Genomic DNA, 19949 nt, shown 5'->3' on the forward strand with positions numbered 1-19949 from the left:
TCATGCCATAACTTCACAAAATGGGCAATAATCATGTTCATTTGAATGACCTCTTTAATCCATACCACATGATCAAAAAATGAAATGTGACATGCCTAACAATGCTTCTGAGGTAAAAATCACTTTCAAAAAAAGCATACCAATACTGCAAAATATCACATATATATATTTGAAATGATAGGATCACCGATTAGCAAATACGTTAGTAATCGGAAGGTGTGGGTGGATAAGATCAGTCTGGTCATTGGCTGCCCATCTCGTCATGTCCTGGACTAGACAGGCCTGAGTGTACGGGCAAAGTTCATGTAGATCTAGACATGGTGACAACAGTAGATAAGGGGCATTAGCGGAAACAGATTTAGATCTGACTAATATTCTTGCAAAATCATACACAAACCCTGTGATTCATTTGAATGTAGTTATTAATCACATAGAGGGCTTACAATTAATCAAAGCTTTTCCAAATACTCAACTGCAAATAAACCAGCCAAATCAGAGGGCACGTGTATTTATGTTCAATAGGTAGATTGGAGACATAAGGAGTCCAATTTGTTCCTGTCTCACCCACTTCTAGGTTGCTACTGTATACCACCAAATTGAATGGAACACTTTACGGGCCACACTGAAAAGCAATAAGTGAAAGCAATGCACTCCAATAACATAAACAGCACAAGAATTGCGAAGAGCCCTTTAAGACGTTGAGTTACAGAACACATGATTAATATTGTGTCTCACTTAACCCGTTTGAGAACACTGATCCAGCTGGTAAGTCGGCATTTATTGTCAGAAATCTTGCCCTGGAGGAAGCTATGCAGAGTGGTCACTTGCTGCCATAGCCACAAAGTCATACAAACCTAACCCTAACCTTAACCACATAACTAACCCTAATGCCTAACCTTAACCTTAAATTAAGACCAAAAAGCAAATGTTTGTTTTCATACATTTTATGATATAGCCATTTATGACTTCACAGCTGGCCCATCTAGCAGTCAATTCTGCCTCCACAAATAGAAACAAATTGCTTATTGGAAATTCGAGCCAGTCACACGAATAAGTTAATATTTTTGTGTGCAGTACACAATTTGGTGTTGTTAGGCTCTTATTTTTCAGAGTAAATAACTCACGGACACTAGCGGACACTAGAGAAGCTTAACCAAGTTTAATTCTTCCCAAAGGGTCGACACAGCTGTACTCAGATAAAAAAAATCATTCTCACCATCACAAGTATATATACCCCACTTTAGACACTCCTCCTTCTCTCCAATCCTTACATCTTATGGTTCCACAGGAAGAGGGTAATAGGGTAATAAACCCTTATTACTCCCTTCAGGGGATCTGACCTGACCTCCTGACCTCAACCCCTCCTTCGCCTAATCCATATATGTCCATCCGCTCCCCTATATTAATCCTCTCATCCACCCAACACATTTCAAAGCCATCTGTCTTTCTACAGAAAATCATTTAACTTCCAACATAAAACCCAGTCTCTTTCACTCCTCATATTCTATGCTTCTGATCTATCATTTATCTAATATTCTGATCAGAGTTCAGATGTTCAGAGTTTATCCCGAATCCAACAGTATACAGTGAATTTCAAATCACAGATAAAGACAGTACGTTACTTAAGGCAGAAACGATAGGAGGGATGTTGGTTGGGGAGGATGGATGGGTGGGCATATAACGTGAATGTCTAGCAACCCAAACAAATTGGAATTTATGTAACGTACACAAATACGTATTGAGGGAAGAAGACACGCAAAATGTGTTGTGATGAAAATCGTGTAATGTTGCACTATTTTGTATGTCTGTCATGAATTTCAAATAAGTAATTGGTGTCTATTTCACAATAAGCTGTGATAGTGTGTTGGCCTCCAGAGCAAGATTCATGACAATAAACGTCAACCTGAATTCAGACGGTGCCTCCACAATGGTTTATATGCCATGACAGACCGATATTACTGCAGGTCAAGGCACGACAGAAAAAAAAACATTTTTAATGGCGGCACCATATCCTTTTATCATATACACCTGAGGTCAATCAATATACTGTAAATGAAAGGGATTTGTGTTCAAAGCACATTTGAGAAAGAAGACAGTATATCAATGCAATCTTTCCTGGGAGTAAAGGAAACATCCATCTATTGATTAAATTGTACCATAACCACACAGCCAGACAGCCAACTCTACATCAATCTCTTAGCTTATCAAAGAGTGTGACCATTACTGCAAGCAATATTAAAAGCAAACAAGCAGCTGCAATTTCACTTAGGCAATATTGCTATACGTTTGAATAAAAGATGTTGAGAATTTAACATACAAAAGCCCAAAGTATTGAATATGAGAAGGAACACAACACAATGCAGTTGAGTTTAAAGGTGCAATTTGCAGAAATCGCTCCGCCATTTCCTGGTTGCTCAAATTCTAATAGTTTGCCTAATTTCAGTTTGTGACCAATGTGAAATATATTTTTCATAAGCAAAAATATTGTATTTTCAGCTGTTTGAAGCTGGTGTACAAAACTGAAAGTAAAACATAAAGCAAAACGTAATCATGGGAAGCATAGAAATCACACACATAGAACAGATATACCGCTTCTTAAACTTGCTTTTAATAGGAATGACGTATCTATAACTCGTATTTCTATGTTCATTTGGTCAGCTCGCCCCAAAAAGTTACATATTGCAGCTTTAATTCCTTGCAACACTGAAAGCTGGAGTGTTGTCATCGTAATGGTTAGCAACAACACTGTATTCCAGTCCAAGATGGTGCTCTGCTACCCAAGCTTGCTGTTGAGCACAGAACAGGACAACAGAGTGTTGTTTTCCAGGATTGTTATTTTCTCCTTGCAGAGCAGCTGACATGCAGTGTATTCCTCGAGGAATGAAATTCCCACTGGCATTGAGGGATTTGTGTTTATGTACTCTGGCACGGGAGCCTGGGGAGAGGACGTGTGGCTGGTGTCCAGCAGAAAGGAACGAAGTACTTACACACAGCCAACTAGATAGCATAGCAGGAAAGGCACCTGCAATTACACTCCCCTCACACCACACACACACATTAAATATAACGACAACAACAACAACTCAATGTTATTTACTCCATACTCTGAGAAGCTTAAACGTCATTCAAGTTTCCCTCGAGATTGCATGTTTGTGTTCCTACAGTTGCCTACTGTATGTACACTGATCCTGCTATGGGTACATGCCCATAAACTACAGGTAACTGCCAAAATAAATGGAACAACGACATAAAGTGTCTTAATAGGGTGTTGGGACATAGATTCTACAGGTGTCTGGAACACTATTGGAAGAATGTGAATGCCATTCTTCCATGAGAATTTCCATAATTTGGTGTTCTGTTGATGGTGGTGGAAAACGCTGGATCATGTCTCGCTCCAGAATCTCCCAAAGTATTCAGATGTGGTGACTGAGACGGCCGTGGCATATGGTTTACATCGTTTTCATGCTTCTCAAACCATTCAGTGGCCCCTTGTAGCCAAAACAATGGTCAAAATAATGGCCTTCCCAGCATATTTATACCTAATCCTAAACATGATGGGATGTTAATTGCTTAAATAACTCCGGAACAACACCGGTGTGGAAGCACCTGCTTTCAATACACTTTATATCCCCCATTTCCATGAATTGTTAGCTCTCTATATGACTAATAACTACATTCAAATAAATCACAGGGTTTGAGTATGATTTTCCAAGAATATTACTAAGTTAACTGCAAAGTTGTTTTTATCAAGAGAGTGAACACTGTCTCTGTACCGTAATGGAGTATAATTATTTTAACATGTCTACTAGTGTAGATATGTCTATATGAAAGCCTCTACCTTGTACTTGATACTAATATGGGAAACGGGTCAATAACACTATCACAGTATATCCCCTTAGGAAACACATGCATCTCACTTGTGTGTGTGTGTGTGTCTTTAATATGGTAGGAAGATGTGCCATGCGTGCTGTTGCAAATGGGTTCGGCAAATTACACTCTGTGTGGATTCTTCCTCTGGCAGTAGCCAGAGTGTAAAAATGTCTCTCAATACAATATTTTTGAGTTATCAACTCAGGAGTTTATTTATGGAGATTATAAAATGTGTCATCCACTAATCAGATTATACATAAACCCTGACAGCATACCCCTTCTGAAATACGGAGTCACAGATGACCTGTAAATGCCTTTTAGTAAACATTCTGCTGATATTTGCTGCTAACCCATCGGGTGTAAGGCAATGTGAACTCACAACCCTGTGTCCCTAGCTAGGAATAGAATAGAAGGAAATCTATCTCTGTCTCTTTCTTTCTTTCTCTCGCTCTCTCTAACTCAGTCGCACACGCACAGGCACGCACACACACACGCTCCCTTGCCAGTAGATCATACAGCTCAATCTGCATATTTGAGCTCACTATGCATGCACTCTGCTGCACAGGGAGCTTGTAGACAGCTGTCTGTTATACATTGTGGGCCCCCTGACAGCCACTCAGGCAGAGGCCCAGTGGAGCCCTGGGGATACACTGGTACTCAAGGCTGGAACCCATGGCCTTGCCCACCTACATAGGGTAATGAATATGAATACTGCACCACCCACATGCAGGATTTGATTGAGCTACTGGCTTCATGAGATCTAGTGTGGCAATATGGCAGATTGTTGTCAGTATCGCTTGTCATAGGCTGTCACCATCTTGAAGACATGCTAAGAGAGACACCCCTCATCGTGTCAAACGAGTGACTTACGGTGTAAATGCTTCCCCGACCCATCACATCACACTTGTGAGGCGTCACTACAGTATGCACTCATGGCTTGGGTACATACTGTATGCGGTCAGGTCCAGAATTATTGGCACCCTTTACAAAGATGTGCAAAGAAGACTATAAAATAAATAATAAAAATACTATTGCATGCTCAAATGAATGGGAACATTATATTATTTTATACTAATACAATTGCTCAGTGAAAGAGATTTTATTTAACAAGTAATCTTTTTTTTCAATACCTTTCAATACCTCATCTTGTGAGGACAATGTCACTGAGCCGTTTTCTAAAAGGTTTTATGTGTTCTTAGACCATTCCTCCATACAGAATCCTTCCAGATCCTTGATCTCCATCATCTGTGCTTATGGACTGCTCTCTTCAATTCAAAGCACAGTTTTTTTAATGGGGTTCAAGTCTGGAAACTAAAATGTAGATTCTGGGTTCAATTAACAATGTATTTGCTGAATTTGATGTGTGCTTGGGGTTATTGTCCTTCTGGAAGAGCCATTTGTGGCCAAGTTTCAGCCTCTTGGCAGAGGCAAACATCCTGGTACTGGGTAAAGTTCATGATGCCGTCGCCCTTAGCAAGGGCAAAATAGCACCATAAAATCAAAGATCCACCACCATATTTTACATTAGGTATGAGATTACTTTCTGCATATGCATCTTTCTTTCGTTCTTAGATTTGTTGGATGACACGAAAATAGAGCTCTTTGGCCATGCACATATGCGGCGATAGAAAGAATATCATTAAAAAACATTTTTGGACTAGAATATAGCTCAGTATTTGTAATATTTATTTGCTACAATATTTCTGGCTTATCTTTATCAAGGGTGCCAATAATTTTGGACCTGACTGTATAATATGGAGGCCTTCCACAATCTCCATTTCGTTTATTCCTGAGCTACTACACTCACTCTGATGTACATTCATGTAGTCAGCTGTTAAATATACTGCAAGGACCATTGGTGCATCTCCTATTATTATTACACTAGAAAGACAGCAACATAACGCAACTTTTAAGTATTCCTTCTGTTCAAACACAACGCATCAGCTGAGTGGGAAGGACTCCACGAAGATACTCACAATGACCGATTGCGCCAGTACAGGGATATACACTCTGAGGTATACTCTTTTGTTTTGTTCTTAGCATTTGACTTATCAGACTCTAGCTTTGAAATGAATTTCATCTGCTCTTCAAGGACTTCTGTGGAAAACCGTGTAGGAACAAAAAATGGAAACCTACTTTCTAAGAAGAAACATTCCATCAATAGAATTCCTCCAACAGGAAGTAGAGTAACATTCTATAGGAAAATATTTCAAATTAACCTTGGTCTTTGAGAAGAAATATCTCCTTTCTTCATTCTTTCTGAAACAACATTGTGAGAATTAAAATGATGTTCCACTTCTCATTACTAAGAAGACATGTAACTCAAGGAGAAACACTTAATTGACAGGCTGACACGGTACCATGCATCGGAAGTGAGTCACCAGCCTCGAGGTGGCCTTTGTTATATGTATTAACATGTCTGATGTGATTGAAATGTTCTTGCCTTTCTTACACAATAAGTAATGGGTTTATTAAAATACAAACTAAAGTGGAGATGTCATCCCCAAACAGGGCCTTCGAGCCAGCGACCAGCCCTCCACTAAATACATTAGATATGAAATTATCAACAATGAAAATATGAGGGTAGATCAGGATACTATAAATAATGTTTAAGGGCCGACGCCGGGCAGGAGAAGCAGGTACGGGGAGTCAGACAATTATTCGGGAACAGACAAGGAAACAAGACAGGAACAGCGTCGGAACCTGGGTAACACGGACATGAGACAATTAATCCCGAAGCAGGAAACAGAGCTTGGGAACAGACAGGTATAGGGAAGGTAATGACACAAGTAATTGATTCCACATGAGTCTAATGATCGCTGATGTGCGTGACGGGGGAAAGGCAGGTGTGCGTACTGATGGTGGCTTGAGTGCGTAAAGCTGGGGATCCTGGCGCCCTCGAGCACCAGGGGGAGGAAGAGCGGGAGCAGGCGTGACACAATGCCTTTATTTCTAGATGGAGGACTATGATGAAGGTAGGGGGAAAGGGTTGAATACTAACTTTTTCCAGGCAGTTTTCTGCACCTTTGTTTTAGCTTAGGCACTGGCACCAAACTATGAAATATGCACATCTGAAATTGTAATTGGCCATGGCGCCTGCCAAGCTTTTGTTAGGAACAATCCCAACAGGCTACAAACTACAAATTGCTACAGCCCTTGTTTATCACCGATCCCTCCACTTACTGTACTACCCTGCAGGGGTAGTAGGTGAATTTATGACATCTGTGAGAGAGGTTTGAGTGAGCGAGGCAAAGCAGGTGTTGCATTTAATCACTCCTGAAAGAGATGGGATCGATCCCATCTGATCCATCTGCCAAAACAAGACAGAATGTGCCAACAGGCAAAGGAGGTGACAGCCTAAATGATAGCACAAATATGATTTGAAATACGTGGATACCCTATTTTTCCAGATGTGTGCCTAAAGTAACAGTTAATGCGTATAACCATAGCATGAGAAAAAGCACCGTCATTCGAATGTGTTATCGTAACTCATTGCTACAACAGCGTCCTACTGAAGTTATAAGAGCTGTAGGACGAAGAGACTTAGAGACTTTGAGGAAACTGTTTGCTATAGGAGATAAGCTCTTCCTCACACAAAGCTGCCGCCCGTATGCTAAAGTGACATAACTCAGAACTGAAAAACATTTTTCCTGGCTGAAAGGGAATTGTTTAGATTTCTACCAGTTTCTCAGAAATATTGAAATACACAAATAACAAGAAAACATTTGGTACTCAAGCTTTGCCATCTCGGCTGCACATTCAGTTCAGATATTTCAGAAATATTGAACGTGTACAAAATGTCCTCATGCAATATATATACAATACCAGTCAAAAGTTTGGACACACCTACTCATTCAAGGGTTTTTCTTTATTTGGGCTATTTTCTACATTGTAGAATAATAGTGAAGACATCAAAACTATAAAATAACACTTATGGAATCATGTAGTAACCAAAAAAGTGTTAAACAAATGAAAATATATTTTATAATTGAGATTCTTCAAAGTAGACACTCTTTGCCTTGACAGCTTTGCACACTCTTGGCATTCTCTCAACAAGCTTCATGAGGAAGTCAATTAACAGGTGTACCTTGTTAAACGTGAATTTATGGAATTTCTTTCTTAATGCGTTTGAGTCAATCAGTTGTAGGGGGGTAGAAGATAGCCCTATTTGGTAAAAGACCAAGTCCATATTATGGCAAGAACAGCTCAAATAAGCAAAGAGAAACAACAGTCCATCATTACTTTAAGACATGTTGGTCAGTCAATGTGGAAAAAGTCAAGATGGTTGAATGTTTCTTCAAGTGCAGTTGCAAAAACCATCAAGCACTATGATGAAACTGGCTCTCATGAGGACCGTCACAGGAAAGGAAGACCCAGAGTTACTTCTGCTGCAGAGGATAAGTTCATTAGAGTTACCAGCCTCAGAAATTGCAGCCCAAATAAATGCTTCATAGAGTTCAAGTAACAGACACATCTCAACATCAACTGCTAAGAGGAGACTGTGTGAATCAGGCCTTCATGGTCGAATTGCAATGGACATTAGACTGGTGTAAATTTGTCCTTTTTGGTTTGAAAAATGTGAGATTTTTGGTTCCTACCGCCTTGTGTGGGTGAACGGATGATCTCCGCATGTGTATTTCCCACCATAACGTATGGAGAAGGAGGTGTTGTGTTGTGGGAGTGCTTTGCTGGTTACACTGTATTTGATTTATATAGAATTCAAGGCACACTTAACCAGCATGGCTACCACAGCATTCTGCAGCGATACGCCATCCCTCTGGTTTGGGCATATAGAGACTATCATTGTTTTTCAACAGGACAATGATCCAACACACCTACAGGCTGTGCAAGGGCTATTTCACCAAGAAGGATGGATTGAGTGATGGATTGCTGCATATGATAACCTTGCCTCCACAATCCCTAGACCTCAACCAAATTAAGAAGGGTTGGGATGAGTCGGACCACAGAGTGAAGGAAAAGCAGCCAACAAGTGCTCAGCATATGTGAGAACTCCTTCAAGACTGTTGGAAAAGCATTCCAGGTTAAGCTGGTTGAGAGAATGCCAAGAGTGTGCAGCGCTGTCATCAAGGCAAAGGGTGGCTATTTGAAGAATCTCAAATATAAAATAATTCTTTTGGTTACTACATGATTTTGGTTACCATATGTGTTATTTCACAGTTTTGATATGTTCACTATTATTCTACAATGTAGAAAATAGTAAGAATAATGAAAAACCCTTGAAGGAGTAGGTGTTCTAAAACTTTTGACCGGTAGTGTATATAAAGAAGAACTACTGAACATAAGTGCAGCGTCAACTCACCATCAGTACGACCAAGAATATGACTTTCGCGAAGCGGATCCTGTGTTCTGCCTTTCACCCAGGACAACGGAATGGATCCTAGCCGGCAACCCAAAAAAACGACTTCGTAAAAGGGGGAAACGGAGCGGTCTTCTGGTCAGACTCCGGAGACGGGCACATCGTGCACCACTCCCTAGCATTCTTCTCGCCAATGTCCAGTCTCTTGACAACAAGGTTGATGAAATCCGAGCAAGGGTAGCATTCCAGAGGGACATCAGAGACTGTAACGTTCTTTGCTTCACGGAAACATGGCTCACTGGAGAGACGCTATCGGAGTCGGTGCAGCCAACTGGTTTCTCCACGCATCGCGCAGACAGAAACAAACATCTTTCTGGTAAGAAGAGGGGCGGGGGCGTATGCTTCATGGTTAACGTGACGTGGTGTGATCATAACAACATACAGGTACTCAAGTCCTTCTGTTCACCTGATTTAGAATTCCTCACAATCAAATGTCGACCGCATTATCTACCAAGGGAATTCTCTTCGATTATAATCACAGCCGTATATATTCCCCCCCAAGCAGACACATCGATGGCTCTGAACGAACTTTATTTGACTCTTTGCAAACTGGAATCCATTTATCCGGAGGCTGCATTCATTGTAGCTGGGGATTTTAACAAGGCTAATCTGAAAACAAGACTCCCAGCATATCGATTGCGCAACCAGGGCTGGAAAAACCTTGGATCACTGCTATTCTAAATTCCGCGACGCATATAAGGCCCTGCCCCGCCCTCCTTTCGGAAAAGCTGACCACAACTCCATTTTGTTGATCCCTGCCTACAGACAGAAACTAAAACAAGAAGCTCCCGCGCTGAGGTCTGTTCAACGCTGGTCCGACCAATCTGATTCCACATTCCAAGACTGCTTCCATCACGTGGACTGGGATATGTTTCATATTGCGTCAGACAACAACATTGACGAATACGCTGATTCGGTGAGCGAGTTCATTAGAACGTGTGCGTTGAAGATGTCATTCCCATAGCAACGATTAAAACATTCCCAAACCAGAAACCGTGGATTGATGGCAGCATTCGCGTGAAACTGAAAGCCCGAACCACTGCTTTTAATCAGGGCAAGGTGACCGGAAACATGACCGAATACAAACAGTGTAACTATTCCCTCCGCAAGGCAATCAAACAAGCTAAGCGTCAGTATAGAGACAAAGTAGAATCTCAATTCAACGGCTCAGACACAAGAGGTATGTCACATGGATTACAAAAAGAAAACCAGCCCCATCACGGACCAGGATGTCTTGCTCCCTCCCAGGCAGACTAAATAACTTTTTTGCCCGCTTTGAGGACAATACAGTGCCACTGACACGGCCCGCAACTAAAACATGCGGACTCTCCTTCACTGCAGCGGACGTGAGGAAAACATTTAAACGTGTCCACCCTCGCAAGGCTGCAGGCCCAGATGGCATCCCCAGCCGCGCCCTCAGAGCATGCGCAGACCAGCTGGCTGGTGTGTTTACAGACATATTCAATCAATCCCTATCCCAGTCTGTTGTTCCCACATGCTTCAAGAGGGCCACCATTGTTCCTGTTCCCAAGAAAGCTAAGGTCACTGAGCTAAACGACTACCGCCCTGTAGCACTCACTTCCGTCATTATGAAGTGCTTTGAGAGACTAGTCAAGGACTAGTCATCATCTACTGAATCTTTATGTAATACATGTATCACTAGCCACTTTAACTATGCCACTTTGTTTACATACTCATCACATATGTATATACTGCACTCAATACCATCTACTGTACCTTGCCTATGCCGCTCTGTACCATCACTCATTCATATATCTTTATGTACATATTCTTTATCCCCTTACACTTGTGTCTACAAGGTAGTAGTTTTGGAATTGTTAGCTAGATTACTTGTTGGTTATTACTGCATTGTCGGAACTAGAAGCACAAGCATTTCACTACACTCGCATTAACATCTGCTAACCATGTGTATGTGACAAATAAAATTTGATTTGATTTGATTTGATATACATACAGTATATATTCAATAATTATATTCAATAGCAATACAATGATCATTCTTCATCAGCCGCAGCATATTACTGTGGGTTGAAACTGTGTATAAAGTTCAGCCTTCACCATTCATCTCTCATGCAGAGATCTTCTGAATAAGGAACATGCAGACACCAGACACCCTTTTCAAGTATAGGGACTACAAGCTTATCCTCTTCACTTCTGAGAAGTTTTCAGTTTCTAACAAGTGGTGATAACTAAAGCAATTCCTTTTGCTCTTTTAACTTGTTAAGAATTTATGAACAGAAGTGTGAGCTAAAATAGAAAATACAATATAAGCAAGTATGTTTCACAATGGAAAATGTACAGAAATTCAACTTGCTTTTGAAAAGTAATTAATGATTCTATTTCATCATGTAAGAATATTCAGCAAAACTGAAAATGATAGTTCTCAGTTCTGATGGGTTAAGACCAACCCGTAGTAATTTGAACATTCTGTGGATATGAAGCACTTTTAAAGCTAGAATCTGCAGTTGCAAAATCAATTTTTGGACTTATAAATGAATGATATAAATGAATGACATACCCATTAATTCTTGAGGAATATAACTTACAAATGCCTCGTGAGCTTAGTTTAACTGTCATAACCCATCAGAACCCAAAATATTGTATAAGCTTGTTTTACTCCAATGATTGTAAACAACGTAAATGTAAACAAACACTGTATAGCCAAAAAACATGGTTAAAACTATAATTTTGATATAATGGATGGCCAGTCCTTGCATCAGCTCAGTCTATGATTTTGAAAGTGATTACATTTCTCTATGTCCATCCTTCAGTTTTTTACTAAAACAGAGACAGGGATGGGCTTTGTTATTGTTTCAACTGCAGATTCTAGCTTTAATTGAGCAACACTGTCAACACAATTAATAAGATGTTAAAACACATGCTGTTCTTTTAATGAATAAAAGTAATCAAACTGATATGGGAAAATAATATATTATATGCCATTTAGCAGTCGCTTTAATCCAAAGTGATTCATATGCATGCATACATTTTATGTAGGGATGTTCCCAGGAATCAAACCCACTATCCTGACATTTGGAAGGGCCATACTCTACCAACTGAGCTACAGAGGACGATGGAAGGTACAGAAAGTGCGAGGAGGCTTGACAGGTGGTTATATAAATTAATCTCAACACAAAGTCCCTCCTATGAAAGAGAGGTAGGACTCCAAGGCTGGTAGGGAGAGGAAGCTAAACTCTCGACAGAGGAGAATGGCTTAACACCCCATGGTTAGCAGAGGATGATAATGTTTGCGCAATCTATTGGATACCGGGAATGATCCGTTGGAGATCACTTGGCCTTGGCTCCCCACAGATGCCGGTAAAGAGGGTGTTGGTCAGCTATAGGCTAGTGGCACACAAACACCTTTGTCTCCCGAGGGCAATTTGGCAAGCTAACACTTGCTGACGGTCTTAGGAAACATGAGCAAGAGGAAGATAGGCAGCTCCAGGAGCTGAAAGCAGCAGAGAGGAGATGTCTGTCTGGAAACTCCACTCTCCATTTCTGATGCCTCAGCCTCGGACAAATCTTAAGCTGTTAGAAAAGTTTCAATGTGTTCAGGAGAGAGAGAGACGTGTTATAGCCTGACAAGCAGGTGACAATGTATGGCTCAGTTATCACTATAAAGAGTCTGTGGTTGGTTTCTTACCTCCAGAGTGAGATGGGGGACCACACAGCAGCACCACCCCCTGTCCCTCGCGAACTGACACCGAGCTTCTTCTGTGGGTCTTGAAGTTTTCCATGTCTGAAAAATAATAGGCATTATGTAATACTCCCTGCTGGATTGTGGCCCGACAAATCTTTGATAGTGTGCAAGACAAAACAAACAAAAGCAACATGTTTGTGCAGAGCAAGAAAACAGAACACGCACATTTGAGAAATCAAAAGAAAAGAGAGAATAACTTTGGGTCAAATTGAACAATCTCAGGTGTGCTGCAACTGTGCTGCACATCTAACATCTAACTCAAAAAAGTAAACATTGGTCAGAAAGGAAAGTAGTGAGAAGTACACCTGCTCGTTGGACATCTCATTTGGTGGAGGAGGAACAATGGGCTGGGGCTGTTTTTCATGGTTCGGGCTAGGCCTCAGACTATTATTCTTCCTCCATCAAACTTTACAGTTAGCACTATGTATTGGGGCAGGTAGCTTTCTTCTGGAATCCGCCAAACCCAATGTGTTTGATGAAGCTCCCAATGAACAGTTATCGCGATGACATTGCTGCTAGAGGCAGTGAGTGTTGTAACCGAGGACAGATGATTTTTACGCGCTACGAGCTTCAGCGGTCCCATTCTGTGAGTTTGTGTGGCCTACCACTTCGTGGCTGGGCAGTTGCTGCTCCTAGACGTTTCCACTTCACAATAACAGAACTTACAGTTGACCGTTCAGCTCTAGCAGGAGAGAAATTTGATGAACTGACTTGCTGGAAAGGTGGCATCCTATGACTGTGTCATGTTGAAAGTCATTGAGCTCTTCAGTAAAGGCCATTCTACTGACAAAGTTTGTCTATTGAGATTGCATGGCTGTGGGCTCGATTTCATTTACCCATCAGCAACAGTTGTGGATGAAATATCTGAATCCACTCATTTTAAGGGGTGTCCACAAACCTTTGGCAATGTAGTGTATATTTAGCTGGAGATGAATAGTCATGATGGAAATCCCTGTGAGCCTTGCCTTGTGCTGTACGTATACACATTTGGGGGTGGTAAACAGCCTTAAGCTCTGCCTCAGGCTAAATCCCCCTGTGACTGAGTGTTTACTGAGGGATCCCAAGCCTCAATATGAGAAAAATGTCACACACAGTTGCATCATTAGCTTCAGCCCGGATGTTTTGATGGTCCAATAAAAATAATACCAATAAAAATAGTTTAAAAATTCAAAAATCATGTTAAACACCATTATCGCACACAGAGTGAGTCCATGCAACTTACGCTGCATGCTTTCCACATTTTGTTCCTCAACAGCCTTATTCTAAAATTTATAAAATAGTTATTTTTTCTTCATCAATCTACACACAATACCCCATCATTGCAAAGCAAACACATATTTTTATTTATTTTTATTTAAGATAAAACACTGAAATGTCACATTTACATACAGTTGATTTCGGAAGATTACATACACCTTCGCCAAATACATTTAAACTTAATTTTCACAATTCCTGACATCTAATTCAAGAAAACATTTCCTGTGTTAGATCAGTTAGGATCACCACTTTATTTTAAGAATGTGAAATGTCAGAATAATAGTAAAGATAATTATTTCTTTCAGATTTAATTTCTTTCATCACATTCCCAGTGGGTCAGAAGTTTACATACACTCAATTAGCATTTGGTAGCATTGCCTTTAAATTGTTTAACTTGGGTCACATGTTTCAGGTAGCCTTCCACAAGCTTCACACAATGAGTTGGGTGAATTTTGGCCCAATCCTCCTGACAGAGCTGGTGTAACTGAGTCAGGTTTGTAGGCCTCCTTGCTCGTACACGCTTTTTCAGTTCTGCCCACTAATTTTCTATAGGATTGAGGTCAGGGCTTTGTGATGGCCACTCCAATACCTTGACTTTGTTATCCTTAAGCCATTTTGCCACAACTTTGGAAGTATGCTTGGGGTCATTGTCCATTTGGAAGACCCTTTTGCGACCAAGCTTTGACTTCCTGACTGATGTCTTGAGATATTGCTTCAATATATCCACATAAGTTTCCTCCCTCATGATGCCATCTATTTTGTGAAGCGCACCAGTCCCTCCTGCAGCAAAGAACCCCCACAGCATGATGCTGCCATCCCCTGTGCTTCACGGTTGGGATGGTGTTCTTCGGCTTGCAAGCATCCCCATTTTTCCTCCAAACATAATGATGGTCATTATGGCCAAACAGTTCTATTTTTGTTTCATCAGACCAGAGGACATTTCTCCAAAAAGTACAATCTTTGTCCCCATGTGCAGTTGCAAACCGTAGTCTGGCTTTTTTATGGCGGTTTTGGAGCAGTGGCTTCTTCCTTGCTGAGCGGTCTTTCAGGTTATGTCGATATAGGACTCATTTTACTGTGGACTCCAGCATCTTCACATCTTCTGGGATTGATTTGCACTTTTCACACCAAAGTACGTTCATCTCTAGGAGACAGAAAGCGTCTCCTTCCTGAGCGGTATGACGGCTGCGTAGTCCCATGGTGTTTATACTTGCGTACTATTTTTTGTACAGATGAACGTTAGGCGTTTGGAAATTGCTCCTAAGGATGAACCAGACTTGTGGAGATTTTTTTCTGAGGTCTTGGCTTATTTCTTTATATTTTCCCATGATGTCAAGCTAAGAGGCACAGAGTTTGAAGGTAAGCCTTGAAATACATCCACAGCTACACCTCCAATTGACTCAAATTATGTCAATTAGCCTATCAGAAGCTTCTAAAGCCATGACATCCTTTTCTGGAATTTTCAAGCTGTTTAAAGGCACAGTCAACTTAGTGTATGTACACTTCTGACCCAGTGATTCTGTGAATTATAAGTGAAATAATCTGTCTGTAAATAATTGTTGAAAAAATTACTTGTGTCATGCACAAAGTAGATGTCCTAACCGACTTGTCAAAACTATAGTTTGTTAACAAGAAATTTGTGGAGTGGTTGAAAAACGAGTTTTAATGACTCCAACCTAAGTGTATGTAAACTTCCGACTTTAACTGTAAGTATTCAGAAGCTTTACTCAGTAATTTGTTGAAGCACCTTTGGCAGTGATTACAGCATCGAGTCTACTTAGGTATGACACTACATGCTTGGAGCACCTGTATTTGGGGAGTTTTTCCCATTCTTCTCTGCAGATGCCCTCAATCGTCACTTCACAGCTATTTTCAGGTCTCTCAGAAATGTTTGATCGGGTTCAAGTCCGGGCTATGGCTGGGCCACTCAAGGTCATTCAGAGACTTGTCCCGAAGCCACTCCTGCATTGTCTTGCCTGTGTGCTTAGTGTCATTGTCCTGTTGGAAGGTGAACATTCGCTCCAGTCTGAGGTCCTGAGTGCTCTGGAGCAGGTTCTCGTCAAGGATCTCTCTGTACTTTGCTCTGTTCATCTTTCCCTCGATCCTGACTAGTCTCCCAGCCCCTGATGCTGAAAAACATCTCCACAGCATTATGCTGCCACCAACATGCTTCACCGTAGGGATGGTACCAGGTTTCCTTCAGACATGACGCTTGGCATTCAGGCCAAAGAGTTCAATCTTAGTTTCATCAGACCAGATAATCTTGTTTCTCATGGTCTGAGTGTCTTTTGGTGCCTTTTGGCAAACTCAAAGCGGGCTGTCATGTGCCTTTTTACTCAGGAGTGGCTTCCATCTGGCAACTCTACCATGAAGGGGTCATTGGTGGAGTGTTGCAGAGATGGTTGTCCTTCTGGAAGGTTCTCCCATCTCCACAGAGGAATTCTAGAGGTCTGTCAGAGTGACCATTGGGTTCTTGGTCACCTCCCTGACCAAGATCCTTCTCCCCCGATTGCACAATTTGACCGGACGGCCAGCTCTAGGAAGAGTCTTGGTGGTTCCAAACTTCTTTCATTTAATAATGATGGAGGCCACTGTGTTCTTGGGGACCTTCAATGCTGCAGAAATGTTTTGGTAACCTTCCCCAGATCTGTGCCTCGACACAATCCTGTTTTTGGAGCTCAACTGACAATTCCTTCGGCCTCATGGCTTGGTATTTGCTCTGACATGCACTGTCATCTGTGGGACCTTATATAGACAGGTGTGTGCCTTTCCAAATCATGTCCAATCAATTGAATTTACAACAGGTGGACTCCATTCAAGTTGTAGAAACAGGATGCACATGAGCTCAAATTCGAGTCAAATAGCAAAGGGTCGGAAGTTTTATATACATTAGCAAAAAATATATAAAAACAGTTTTTGCTTTGTCATTATGGTGTATTGTGTGTACATTGCCAAATCATGTATTTTATTTAATCCATTTTAGAATACGGCCGTAAAGTAACAAAATGTGAAAAAAGTCAAGGGGTCTGAATACTTTCCGAAGGCACTGTATATACAGTACCAGTCAAAAGTTTGGACACATCTACTCATTCCAGGGTTTTTCTTTATTTTACTATTTTCTACATTGTAGAATAATAGTGATGACATCATAACGATGAAATAACACATATGGAATCATGTAGCAACCAAAAAAGTGTTAAACAAATCAAAATATATTTTATATTTGAGACACTTCAAAGTAGCCACCCTTAGCCTTGATGACAGCTTTGCACACTCTTGGCATTCTCTCAACTAGGTTCATTAGGTAGTCAACTGGAATGCATTTCAATTAACAGGTGTGCCTTGTTAAAAGCTAATTTACAGAAATTATTTATTTCTTAATGCGTTTGAGCCAATCAGGTGCAAAGCTGTCATCAAGGCAAAGGGTGGCTACTTTGAAGTGTCTAAACTCTCAAATATATTTATATTTTTTTAACACTTTTTTGATTATATATATATTGTATTTGGTCAAGATTTCACAACGCTGTGGACCGCTCACGTCCCTTGCCCTCTCCCCCAGACCTACAGCACCGTTTAGATGTCAGTGCCATCACTCAGCAAAACGCCTGTCACTCAGTCAGAGTCTGCAGAGCAAATATGGATATTCTGAACTTCTTCCAAAAGAGAGGCAGAAAAAGCGAGCAGGTTGAGCATGAGCAGGCAGCAGTGATTGAGAGGGCAGAACTGCCAGAAAGTCAAAGTGCAATCACAGCAGCGGCAGGTTTAGCCACAGGTTTGTGCAGGGAAGGTGGTAGCTAATGCTAATAAGCTAGTGTTAGCGCTCAGCCTCCTTTAGTTTTTGGGTGTCAGACAGTGTTAGCGAAATGCTTGTTCTGAGACTGAAGAGATGAGAGAACACTTTTCTGACTGAAGTAGTGCCCCCCTGTGGACTGAAGCTGAACTTTACTACAACTAGATATTTAACCCTGTTTAAAATGGACAATGTTGAGGTGGTAGAATTGAAAAAATGAAATTAATCATAGAGGTCTTATTCCATTCTACAGGTAAACATGCTTGTCTCATGTCTGTTATTTCCATATACAGTAGTCTAAGCAACTATTTGTATAAAAAACTGCCAATTATTAAATTGGTTAAATTATTTGTATATACTTTTCTTTAGTCAGGGGAGCCCAATTGAGACCACATCTCATTTGCAATGGTGCCGTGATGACGAAAATTCCATCAACACAACAACAAAAAGTTCAAAACTACAAGACAGCTATAAATATAGAACTTCAGGTTATTACAACAAGTTATAACAATGAAATGAAACAATTGGACACTTCAGTGAACTAATTTAACAACAGAGTTTTAAACTGCCCTATTGTCACCAGGAAATCCAGGTGTAATTTGTTTTGTAAGGCATTCCATAACTGTGGTGCGTTAAGACTGAAAGCGGATTTACCAAATGTTGTGGAGACAAGCGGGACCTCGAGAGTTACCCAACCCTGCAAACAGGTTTGGTTTCTCATATATGTATATTTCAACAGGGAAGTGAGGTATATTGGGAGCAGAGCTGTGTCAACAAGATGGGAGTAATGAAGTGATCTACAGGATCTACTTCATTGAGCTTTTATTTGTTTTACTCTTTTTAATCACTTAACTACCTACTTTTTCTATTGTTGTTGCATTGTCGAGAGGCGAACCTGCAAGTTAGTATTTCATTGCACTGTGTACTCTTTTTAGATCATGTGTATAGGACAAATAAACAAACTTGGACTTGAACTTAGATGGGAAGCGGGTCATTCCATGAGCATGAGAAAACCGCTATACATATAAGTGTAACGATCGTCGTTGGAATGAGGTGAGGACCAAAGCGCAGCGTGGTAATTGTTCATGATGATATTTATTTAAACTCAGAACACTAAACAAAATAACAAAGAGAAAGAAACGAAACCGAAACAGTTCTGTAAGGTGACAAAACACACTAGACAGAAAATAAACACCCACGAAACACAAGTGGGAAAAGGCTACCTAAGTATGATTCTCAATCAGAGACAACTAATGACACCTGCCTCAGATTGAGAACCATACCAGGCCAAACGCAAAAACACAACATAGGAAACGGAACATAGACAACCCACCCAACTCACGCCCTGACCATACTAAAACAAAGACATAACAAAGGAACTAAGGTCCGAACGTGACACAAAGCTACGACGGTGTCTTGGAAGAGAGACACGTGATCATATACAAATGTACACCAGGTTTGAAATGATTATGTTACATAGTCAAATATTATATCAGTCAATTTCTTGCGGACCACCAGTTGGGGAACCCTGCAGTAAACATTGTTCAATCAATTGAACACTCTACACAAACAACCATTTGATTAGCACTCCTCCTATTACGTCTTGGATATTAATAGGGTACCAAACAGCATATACAACACGGTGCAACCATACAAGAATCACTACCACAAGATTATTCCAGTTATCCACACTAGATTACAATCATTGTTGCACGGCTGAGCCTGCCGAGAAAAAAATATCACAGCTGAGGCCGACGGAAAAACAACTTTCATCATGTAATTTCACTCCTGAAATTATGAAGTCATAGTCTCGGGAACATCAAGAAGGCATTATTAGACCCAAAATGTTCAGGATGAAACCAACCAGGCCCAAATAAATAGGGCCTCCAAAACAAAGGAGGACTCCAGTATGCAGAAGGTATTTTGCTTAG

The 19949-nt window shown here is 40.8% G+C and overlaps 1 protein-coding gene across 3 annotated transcripts in view; it reads right to left on the minus strand.

Moving 5' to 3' along the window:
* cntn4 (contactin 4) overlaps positions 1 to 19949 on the minus strand; it is a 175784-nt gene that overhangs the window by 94254 nt on the left and 61581 nt on the right. For all 3 annotated transcript variants that reach the window (XM_020483077.2, XM_020483076.2, XM_031824877.1), the window contains exon 5: positions 12915 to 13010. In XM_020483077.2, the coding sequence (XP_020338666.1) occupies positions 12915 to 13010 (96 nt within the window). The remainder of the gene's footprint in view (positions 1 to 12914; positions 13011 to 19949) is intronic.

The sequence above is a fragment of the Oncorhynchus kisutch genome, linkage group LG5, assembly GCF_002021735.2.
Source record: "Oncorhynchus kisutch isolate 150728-3 linkage group LG5, Okis_V2, whole genome shotgun sequence".
Lineage (NCBI taxonomy): Eukaryota > Metazoa > Chordata > Actinopteri > Salmoniformes > Salmonidae > Oncorhynchus > Oncorhynchus kisutch.